Below are 12,065 nucleotides of genomic sequence, written 5' to 3' on the forward strand. Positions count from 1 at the left end.
GCCTGGCTAGTTTTTTTGTATTTTTTAGTAGAGACAGGGTTTCACCTTGTTAGCCAGGATGGTCTCGATCTCCTGACCTCGTGATCCGCCCGTCTCGGCGTCCCAAAGTGAGTTATCAGTTATTAAGTTAAGAAAATCACAGTTTGCAGCCCTTTTTCCTCTATAAGAGGAAATTTTCCTCTATAAGAAGAAATTTTCCTCTATAAGAATTCATGGTTTTTAAGAGTAGTTCAGCCAGGTAAGAGACAAATAGGTATTAAATGCAAATCTGGTGTTTTTTTTTTTTTTTTTTCGATGGAGTCTTGCTCTGTCACCCAGGCTGGAGTGCAGTGGCGCGATCTTGGCTAACTGCAAGCTCTGCCTCCAGGTTCATGCCATTCTTCTGCCTCAGCCTCCCGAGTAGCTGGTACTACAGGTGCCCGCCACCACGCCTGGCTAATTTTTTTTGTATTTTTAGTTGAGATGGGTTTTCACCGTGTTAGCCAGGATGGTCTCCGTCTCCTGACCTCGTAATCCACCTGCCTGGGCCTCCTGAAGTGCTGAGATTACAGGCGTGAGCCACCGCACCTGGCCTGGTGTTCTGGTTTTTAAAGCAGAATGCCGCAAGTTGACCAAAAACCTCTTGCTAGAGACGCTCCAAATAGCCAAGCCAATGAACAGAAATCCTAATGTTTCCATTCATCCCACGAAAGATAATAGCAGAAATTTGTCAGGGCACTTTAAGATTCCATGAAGCAAGACTTTTATTGTCAAGTCAACCTAGCCCTAAAATCAAAGAATCAAGCAACTCCATAAACTTAAGAATGATCATAAAGGATGAAATAGAAAGTCCAAGGGGTGATTTGGGTGCCTAATTTCGCGGTTAATTTATTGAAGGATAATTGCTACAATGAATAGAAAGCTAAACACTGATTTTTGAGGCTTGAATATGTGTTCTGCCAATGCTCATACCCAATGTTACTTTCAGGGACTGGAAACCCACAGGCACCCATTTAGCATTTGGACAACTTTGGTGTCTGGAAAATTTTTCATGTTGAGCTGAAATCTATATCCCTATATCTTTTGCTTATTTATTGGCAAAAGTTATACTTTTTTTGGAGCCACATAGAAAAGCTCTAATTCTGCTTTCCTACAGTAGCTCTCTACATATTTGAAAACAGTTCTTGTGGCCTTCAGAGTCTTTTCCTTCCAGAAGAAATGCTTATAAATAGTTTGGCCATTGCTCAAGCAGTATTATTTCAGAGCTCTTCATAATTAGGTTTAGATGAGGTTGTCAATGATGGGATTGGAGTCCTTATAAGAAGAAGAAGATACCAGAGCTCATTCTCTCTGCCATATGAGGACACAACAAGGAAGAGGCCGTCTGCAAGACAGAAAGAGAGGCTTCACCAGAAAACCAAATTGGCTGGCTCCTTGATCTTGGATTTCCCATCCTCCAAAACTATGAGAAATGAATTTCTGTTGTTTAAGCTACCCAGTCCATGGTATTTTGTTATGGCAGTTCAAGCTGACTAGTACAATGGGACAGGGCAAAAAATGTAGCAATGTGCTGTTACTACTAAAGATGTATTTCCAATGTCTATCTGTTAACAGCATCCTCTGAAAAAGATTGTTTAATCTGTTACAAACCCATGTGTTAATTACTAAACAAAGTTTGAGAGACCATTTTTGGTGTTTGCTGAAGATCAGATATATAATTTCTATTACTTATCCCTGATTTCTAAATCTGGCAATATTGCCCCAAAGGAAATGGTGTGACATTGTTATTGATTCAAAATTGACTTCTATACGTCACCAGTTAATATCTGAAGTGCCTGCAAACCATCCTTAGCCTCACTGTGAAGGTCAGAATAAAGTAGGAAGATATTTTATTAAGCTTGGGTTATTAAATACAGGGAAAAACATAAATACTGACTTTCAGAAAGTGGTTTTTATATAGGCATAATTTTTAATTTTAAATAAATTATCTTATCAGACTTGATAAGATGATGTAGACAACATTTTAGCAATAAAAACTATGACCAACTTAAAACTTAATTGTCTAACAAATTAAGATATCAAATTCAGAATTTCAGGTCAATAATCTCATCAAATTTTGGCTAAGGCAACACATGGTGGTGAGTCCATGAAATCTCTACTTGCAAGGCACCTTCAAGAATGTCGAGAAACTAAGCATTCAAGACTCAAGAGTAACAGTATCTACATGTGGTCAATTATTCTAGGACCATGGAAGTAAGGACAGGTCAACTATTGTTGATACTCCTTTGAAGTTTTCCCTGCAGCTTGGCTGCTTATTGAGATCATATTCATGTGCAAACACCAGATGGAGCCTTTGTATGTCAACCAAAGGAGAAACGGTGACAAGACATGTTGTGAGGAAAAAAGATAAATATTATGATATTTTTCATTAGAGATGGGGATATTTTCAGAAGAAAATAAAACTTTTTAATATTAAGATTAAACCCTCAAACAAATCTCTTTTGACCATTAAATTCTTTTCCAAAATATATGTTAAGAATGTAATAACCAGCATTGCCTGTGTACAGCACAAATTGCAAATTAAACAAATAAGAAATTTTTTCATAATTATTATACTCCAAACCTTTGTTGCTAGTCTTGATAATCTTGATTCTTCCTTGGATATGGGCAACACATATGCTCTTGGGTTGTTTAGAATCTTTATAATATTGAAGTCGATAGCTAAAACAGAAAATAAAATACTTTTAAAAATTCTGGTATTTTTTTCCTTCACAGAAAAAGCATGATACCTCTTTCGCCTTTTAACGATGCACCCTGAACACGGAGAAGGGCAAACATGGATAAAGAGTGTAAAGACATTGTTATAACTTGTCCCAAAGAGGAAATAAATGTTGCATTTCGTATTTTTACTCGATAGGGCTTTAGAATTTATAAAATTCATTTATTTACATTATGTCATCCTCGCAAACCATTCAGTGAGCTAAGAAACATTTTCCGTAATTTACAGTTGAGAAGACTAAAGTACAAGTTCTATGACTTGTTTAAGCTACTATTTACTAAGTAGTAGAAGGCGAGGACACAAATCTAGGTCTTTTGCTTCTAAGTCCAGAGCGATGACCCTCTAATTAAATGCAATAAACAACTTGAGCCTCTGCTTGTCAGAGTCCTGTTTTTCTATATTCTGACAATACACCCAGATGAGAAGAGACTTGGTGACCTTTCCTTTCAACCTGCATGAATATGCATGAGGGTACAGAGAGAATCGTGCCACTTCTTAAAGGAAAAGAGAACCATGTGATTTAATCAGGCATGTCAATCAGCCTAAAAGCACAAGCTAGATATTAAGTGTATCTTAACATCAGAGAAAAAAGGTGATCTGAGAGGTTTGTTCTAGACTCTGGCACTGATTATCAGTTACTGGGTAGACTAATCGGATCTAGTGATTATAATGTTGATGACAAACCTCTTAAGAGTTAAAGAAAGTTACTTGGTTGATTTTTGACATTAGACATTAGGAAATATTAGGCATTAGCTTGAAATATGAAAGGCAGGTAAGCATTTATGTCCACCAGGGATTAAAAAAATTGGTTAGCAAGGAACTTACATTTAAACATTTTGAGTAGAAAAAATATTAGATTTAGAATTAAAATGGGCAAGAAAAGTAATAAACCGTATTTTTTTCTTCAAAACTTGCTCAATTTTGAAAATTCTTAAGTATATATATAATACTTAATATATATGATATTGCTTTATTTCTAGTCTTCTATGAACCAGTATAATTAAAAAAAAAAAGAACCTCTCTTTCATGTTCACTGTACACACAATAAAAAGTTTACTTTTCAGATCACCTGAGCTTAATTGTGGAATTGCTGTTTAACAGATAGTAGTATACATTAATATGAGGTAAAATATCTAAGCTGAGAGTACTGGCAATGGCAAAATAGTAAAGCAAAGCAATTTAAGCACAAAAAGAGTCAAAAATTGCAAAGAAATTCATCTAGATATGATGACTAATCAATAACATTAAAATGCCTGTATTTATTAGCTTTTTTTCCTCTAACCCATTGATTAGTTTTAGGGAAAAATGTTAATATTCCCCCTAATTATAGTTTTAGTGCCTCTTCTGTTCTCAGCATCTCTGAAAGCTTGGGAATATTACCTGAAAATCCAAAAATGACTCTATCTGATAAAACTATGATAAAATATGTCTTAACTGTTCTTACTAAGTCTCCAGAAATTTCACTCGTGAAAAAATGTTCCAGTCTTCCTCCACTTGCATTGGGAAAGTTTCATTTCCATAATTATCCCCTATTTATTTTTGAGGTGTTATCCCCTCTAAAAGGGAGACATGTAAGTAAGTATGGTTATTGCTATCCACTTTTGCAGTTTTTATTCTAATAGTCTTTCTGAAATGCAAATAACTCACATATCTTGGAAAAATTAAAGAAAGGTCAAGTGTAGGCCACAAATATTAATACAATAATTGACTATAGAAACAGAAAAAGTATTGCTGACAGATATACTTTAGAATATATGTAATTAAAATCAGAACTACTCTCAGAAAGAGACTTTTAATCTGGTATTGAAATGCAAGATAATTCAAGAAAAGGCCTTACACCTGCATTGAAAGACAGACAAATGATGCAATATTTAATTTGTTTTAAGTTAAAATGGTAAGAGATACAAGTATCATTTTCCATGATTCCTGATTTGGGTAACTGTTTTTGCATTAACCAAATACACCAGATAAAAGCTCTACTTTATAGATAGTTGGTATCAAAGCAAGAATTTTTGAGGCTAGAATACTTCAAGATCAGATCTTTCCGAGTCATTTTACAAAGAGAATACCTGAGACCGAAGCCTGATATAATTTTACAGTCGACTTTTAAATCCTGTAAATGGTCAGAATTTCCAAGATTTTTAGTTGTTCTAATGAAGTCTAGGAAGGAATCCAATAACCCTCATAAATAAGAAGAACTATAGAATGCACCAAAATAGCACAGTAATAATAATTTTAGGAGCTCAAAAGTTGGAATGTACCTTGGAGAGAGGGGTAGAAAAGAAATGCCAGGAGAAATAAAGAGAAAATATAGGTATCCATTAGGCAAAATGTATGTAATCTGAGCAAATAAAAAATAAAATGTTAATGCAATTTTGTCCAATAATATAGGAAAATGATGAGTATTTCAAATAAAGTATTGCATACTCATGAGTTTTTGAGACCTAGTCTGGCTCTGTTGCCCAGGCTGGAGTGCAGTGGCGATCTAGGCTCCGCCTCCCAGGTTTAAGCGATTCTCCTGCCTCAGCCTCCTGAGTACTGAGATGACAGGCGTTCACCACTATGGCCAACTGATTTTTACTATTTTTGGTAGAAACTGGGTTGACCATGTTGGTCAGGCTGTTCTTGAACTCCTGACCTCAAATGATCCTCCTACCTTGGCTTCCCAAAGTGCTGGGATTACAGGTGTGAGCCACCATGCCTGGTCTCATAAGTATATTCTTAATGTCTTATTGTGTGTATTTTCTGATCACACTTCTCTGCCTGTTTCAGATCTTTATATGCATATTTCCAAGTCCTTTCAATCTGATCATCTGCAGGCCCACTCACTGGTTTGTATAGATATTAAACCTCAAATGAGTTATACCTCTCTACGTACCTACTTACAGATCCATCCTCCCACCTCTCTGTGTGAAATTCATGGTTCAAATTGGCAAACTGAAAGATTAAGGACCTTCACAATGCTCTACATTAGAATTGCTTCTCCTAGTAATGTTATGTTAACATAATATACATAATTGTAAATAACTTCACAGAGAGATTATACAGTCTGAGTGTTTATATATATACTTTGTTAACTATGAAGTGTATGCATATGTAGATCACTAGCATCCTTACGTTTCACTAACTTTGCACCAAATTTAGTATATCCAAGGACGTGAAGATTTTTACGTTATAATAAATTAGTCATTCATATCACATTTGGTTCCCAAGGAAAGTGCCATCTTATTATTGCTTTATTTTGGCATTTTTGGGAGTTACTTTTACCCATTATTTCTTACTATGAATTATATTTGTATCTCTAAGGACCAAATCACTGCTCAGGCAAGTTATAGATGCAAGACACAAGTTATTAGTTTTTAAAGTATTTCTATTGCTTTTTTATAAGAACCAAAGTGAAAAGTATCTGAATAAGAAACTGATGTATTTATGAACTAAGGCTCTGTGGAGCCAAACATTACATATGTTTTATAAAAGAGTAGCTTTTAAGCTTAAGATTTGATCAAAGGTGCTGGTGAAGAAACTTATTGACCCATTTGAAAATCTTTCCTGTAGAATGAAAAACATATTTTAAAAATCCACCACTAACTGGGTTCAGAGGCAAATCTTAGAGCACACCATCTGATAAATTACTTTTCCCATGATATGTACATTTATCTACACAAGAATTTTTAGAATGATATACAATTGAGACTAATTTAATTGTATGTGGAGTATAAACTCTGCTTACTGAGAATAATAAAATTAGAAGGAATTGAGACTATCTTTATTTTATAACCAAATCTTGACAGTCTTGACTGGTACTGTCATAAAAATTCTTAACCATCTTTGTATTAGTGATTGTTTGAACTTATTATTGATGTGTTCCTCTTTTGTATTAGTGATTGTCTGAACTTATTATTGATGTGTTCCTCGTTGAAACCATGTTTCCACAGTTCCATATCTAAAAATGTCTCCTAAAAGAGAAGGCCAGGAAAATTTGCAATACTTTGTGTGAAAGGCAAATATTCAACTTTTTTTTTCCCGGATAATTTCTATCATGTACCACATTTTTCTTTTAAACTTGTCTGCAATCCTTGTGGTTTCATATGCTACTCTTCACAGTAGGACTGTTCTCTATTATTTCTTTTGATCTCATTTAATGAGCAAAATCTAAATTATTAGCAATAGCATTCATGGGGTGTTTACATATTTGATATGCTCAGCACATTCTGTGCTTCAGTGTGGGAAAGAATAATTAAAACCGCCAATAAAAGCTAAATGATTACAGAAAAACTAGAATCATTAGACAAATAGTATGAAAGATAACATATATGACATAAAAAAATAACACTGGTAATTTGATAGGAATAACACTGGTAATTTGATAGGAGTAGTGTTTTATCTGTAAATTGCTTTGGGAAGTATGGCCATTTTAACATTATCGATTCTTCCAATACATGAGCATGGGATGTTTTTCCCCTTGTTTGTGTAACATACGATTTCTTTCCACAGTGTTTTGTAGTTTTCTTTCTAGAGATCTTGCACCTCTTTGGTTAGATGTATTCCTAGGTATTTTATTTTTTGTAAGTGACTATTGTAAATGAGATTGCATTCTTGATTTGGTTCTCAGTTTGAATGTTACCGGTATATAGAAATGTCACTGACTTTTGTACATTGATTTTGTATCCTGAAACTTTGCTGAAGTCGTTTATCAGTTTCATGAGGCTTTTGGCAGAGTCTTTAGGGTTTTCTTTTTTCTTTTTTCTTTTTTTTTGGAGACAGAGTCTTGCTCTGTCGCCCAGGCTGGAGTGCAGTGGCGCGATCTCAGATCTCAGCTCACTGCAAGCTCGGCCTCCCGGGTTCACGCCATTCTCCTGCCTCAGCCTCACGAGTAGCGGGGACTACAGGCGCCCAGCACCACGTCCGGCTAATTTTTTTGTATTTTTAGTAGAGACGGGGTTTCACCCTGTTAGCTGGGATGGTCTCCATCTCCTGACCTCCTGATCCGCCAGCCTTTTTTTCTTTTTTTTTTGAGATGGAATCTCGCTCTTTGCCCAAGCTGAAGTGCCCTGGAGGGATCTCGGCTCCCTGCAACCTCTGCTTTCTGGGTTCAAGCGATCCTCCTGCCTCAGTCTCCCGAGTAGCTGGGACCACAGGCACATGCCACCATGCCTGGCTAATTTTTTGTATTTTTAGTAGAGATGGGGTTTCACCATGTTAGCCAGGATGGTCTCGATCTCCTGACCTTGTGATCTGCCCACCTCGGCCTCCCAAAGTGTCAGGATTACAGGCGTGAGCCACCGCGCCTGGCGTCTTTAGGGGTTTCTAGTTACAGAATCATATCACCAACGAAGAGAAATAATTTGAGTTATTTCCCTATTTGGATGCTTTTTAGTTCTCTTGCCTGATTGCTCTGGCTAGGACTTCCAGTACTTTGTTGCATAGGAGAGAGAAGAGTGGGCATCCTTGTCTTTGTCCAGTTCTCAATGGGAATACTTCCAGCTTTTGCTTATTCAATATGCTTGTTGACTATGGTTCTGCTAGGAATGATACTTACTCCTTTGAGGAATATTCGTTTGATGTCTAGTTTGTTGAGAGTTTTTATCATGGATGTTGGATTTCATGAAAAGCTTTTATTCCTGTCTACTGAGATGGTCATACTTTTTTTTTTTTTTAAATCTCTTTCAGTGGTAAATCACATTTAAACAAACTTTTTCAATTTTTAATTTTTACAGGTACATATTAGGTGTATATATTTATGGAGTACATGAGATATTTCGGTACAGGCATGTAATGTATAATAATCACATCATAAAAGATTGGATATCCATCCCCTCAAACAGTTATCCTTTGTGTTACAAACAATCCAATAACACTGTTTTGGTTTTATTTTAAAATGAACAATTAAATTATTGACTATAGTCCTCCTGTTGTGCTATCAAATACTAGATCTTATTTATTCTTTCTATTTCTTTTTGTACCCATTAATCATGCCTACCTCCACACAGACCTCCAATACACCTCCCAGCCTGTTAACCATTCTTCTATTCTTTATCTCCACAAGTTCAATCGTTTTGATTTTTAGATCCCACAAATAAGTGAGAACATGTAATGTTTGTCTTTCTGTGCCTATGTTATTTCACTTATCATAATGATCTCCAGTTCCATCCATGTTGTTGCAAGTGACAAAGCCTCATTCTTTTTTGTGGCTGAGTAGTACTCCCTTGTGTATATGTACCATATTTTCTTTATCCATTCATCTGTTGATGGACACTTAGGTTGGTTCCTAATGTTGGCTATTGTGAACAGTGTTGCAACAAACATGGGAGTGCAGATATCTCCTCAATATACTGATCTCCCTTCTTTTGGGTATATATACTCAGCAATGAAGTTGCTGGTTTATATAGTAGCTCTATTTTTAGCTTTTTGAGGAACCTCCAAACTATTCTGTATAGTGGTTGTACTAATTTACATTCCCACCAACAGTATATAAGGGTTCCCTTTTTTCCACATCCCTTTTCTCCATCTGCCAGCTTTGTTATAGCCTGTCTTTTGAAGATAAGCCATTTTAATTGGGGTGATACCTCATTATAGTCTTGCTTTGCATTTCTCTGATAATCAAGAAGGTTGAGCACTTTTTGTTTTGCCATCTGTATGTTTTCTTTTGAGAAAAGTCTATTCAATTCTTTTGTCAACTTTTTGATCAGGTTATTAGATTTTTTCCTATACAGTTGTTTGAGCTTCTTATATATTTTGATTATTAATTCCCTGTCAGGATAGTTTTGCAAATATTCTGTGTCTTTTCCCTTTGTTGATTGTTTCCTTTGCTGTGCAGAAGCTTTTCTCCTCCTCCTCCTCCTCCTCCTCCTCCTTCTCTTTCTTTTGCTTAATGTGATCTCATTTGTCCATTTTGCTGTAGTTGCCTGTGTTTGTGGGCGTATTGCTCAAGAAATTTTTGCCTGGACCTATGTCCTTGAGGTTTTCTTCAATAGTTTCCTGCAGTAGTTTCATAGTTTGAGGTCTTAGATTTAAGTACTAAATTCATTGTAATTTGATTTTTGTATATGGTGAGAGATAGGGATCAAGTTTCATTCTTCTGCATAGGGATATCCAGTTTTTCCAGCACCATTTATTGAAGAGATGGTCTTTTCCCCAATATATGTTCTTGGCACCTTTGTTGAAAATGAGTTTACTGCAGCTGTGTGAATTTGTTTCTGGGTTCTCTATTCTGTGCCATTGGCCTATGTGTCTGTTTTTATGCCAGTACCATGCTGTTTTGGTTACTATAGCTTTGTATATATGTTTTGGTGTGGAATGTCATTGGTATTATAATAGAGATTGCAATGAATTTATAGATCAGACCTTTTAACTATATTGATTATTGCAATCCAGGAACATGGAACATCTTTCAATTTTTTTTGGTGTCATCTTCAATTTCTGTCATTAATGTTTTATAGTTTTCATTGTAGAGGTCTTTCACTTTGCTTATGTTAATTCCTAGGCATTTAATTTTATTTGTGGCTATTGCAAGTGGTATTACGTTTTATATTTCTTTTTCAGATTGCTCACTGTTGGCATATAGAAATGCTATTGATTTTTGTATCTTGATTTTGTATCCTGCAACTTTACTGAATTTGTCAGTTCTAATTTTTTTTGGTGGTTTTTCCAAATATAAGGTCACATCATCTGCAATAAGGATAATTTGACTTCTTTTTGAATTTGAATGCCCTTTATTTCTTTCTGTTGTCTGATTGTTCTAGCTAGGACTTCTAGTACTATATGGAATAACAGTGGTGAAAGTAGGCATCCTTGTTGTGTTCTAGATCTTAAAGGAAAGGCTTTTAGTTTTTTCCCCATTTAGTATAAAACTAGCTCTGGTTCTGTCATATAAGGCTTTTATTATGCTGAGGCATGTTCCTTCTAAACCCATTTTTTTTCTAGGTTTTTTTTTTTTTTTTTTTTAATCATGAAGGGATGTTAAACTTTATCAAATGCTTTTTTGGCATCAATTGAAATGGATTTTTGTCCTCCATTCTGTTGATATGATGTATGACATTGATTGATTTGCATATGTTGAACCATCCTTACATCTCTGGGATAAATCCCACTTGATCGTAATGAATGACCTTTTTAATGTACCATTACATTTGCTTAGCTAGTTGTTGGTGAGTGGTTTTGTATTAATATCATTGGAGATATTGGCCTGCAGTTTTCTTTTTTTGATGTGTCTTTATCTGGTTTTGGTATCAGGGTAATGCTGGCCACCAAGAATGAGTTTGAAAGTATTCCCTCTTCCTCTATGTTTTGGAGCAGTTTAAGTAGAATTGGCATTAGTTCCCAGTAGAATTCATCGGTGAAGCCATTGTGTCCCAGGTTTTTTTTTATTGGATAACTTTTTATTATTACTTTGATCTCATTACTTGTTATTGGGCTGTTCAAGTTTTGGATTTATTTCTCATTCAATCTAGGCAGGTTGTATGTATGTGTCTAGTAATTTGTCCATTTCTTCTAAATTTTCCAATTTATTGGCATATTTTTTTCATAGTAGCCACTTAATATGGGTTGACTGTATCCCCACCCAAATCTCATCTTGAATTGTAACTCCAATAATTCCCACATGCTGTGGGAGGAACGTGGTGGGAGAAAATGGGATCATGGGGGTGGTTTCCCCCATACTGTTCTCGTGGTAGTAAATAAGTCTCATGAGATCTGATGGTTTTATAAGGAGTTTCCCTTATAAAACCAGGGGTTTCCCTAGCTCTCATTCTCTCTTGACTACTACTATGTAAGATGTGCCTTTCACCTTCCACCTTGATTGTGAGACCTCCTCAGTCACGTGGAACTGTGAGTCCACCAAACTTCTTTTTCTTTATAAATTACCCAGTCTTGGTTATGTCTTTATCAGTAGTGTGAAAATGGACTAATATAGTAAATTGGTATTGGTAGTATGGGGGGGCTGCTGTAAAGATACCTGAAAATGTGGAAGCAACTTTGGAACTGGGTAACAGGCAGAGTTTGGAACAGTTTTGGAGGGCTTAGAAGAAGACAGCAAAATGTGGGAAAGTTTGGAACTTTCTAGAGACTTGTTGAATGGCCTTGACCAAAATGCTGAAAATGATATGGCCAATGAAATCCAGGCTGAGATGGTCTCAAATGGAGAAGAGAAACTTGTTGTGAACTGAAGTAAAGGTGACTCTTGCAGTGTTTTAGCAAAGAGACTGGTGGCATTTTGTCTTTGCTCTAGAGCTTTGTGGAACTTGGAACTTGAGGGAGATCATTTAGGGTATCTGGCAGAAGAAATTTCTAAGCAGCAAAGCATTCAAGA

At 35.7% G+C, this 12,065-nt stretch overlaps 1 protein-coding gene across 2 annotated transcripts in view; it reads right to left on the reverse strand.

Moving 5' to 3' along the window:
• Positions 1 to 12,065, reverse strand: part of FAM227B (family with sequence similarity 227, member B) — a 279,211-nt gene that overhangs the window by 42,433 nt on the left and 224,713 nt on the right. For both annotated transcript variants that reach the window (XM_011967306.1, XM_011967307.1), the window contains one exon: positions 2,603 to 2,700. In XM_011967306.1, coding sequence (XP_011822696.1) covers positions 2,603 to 2,700 — 98 coding nt within the window. The remainder of the gene's footprint in view (positions 1 to 2,602; positions 2,701 to 12,065) is intronic.

The sequence above is a fragment of the Mandrillus leucophaeus genome, unplaced genomic scaffold (assembly GCF_000951045.1).
Source record: "Mandrillus leucophaeus isolate KB7577 unplaced genomic scaffold, Mleu.le_1.0 Scaffold798, whole genome shotgun sequence".
In the NCBI taxonomy this organism is placed as follows: Eukaryota; Metazoa; Chordata; class Mammalia; order Primates; family Cercopithecidae; genus Mandrillus; species Mandrillus leucophaeus.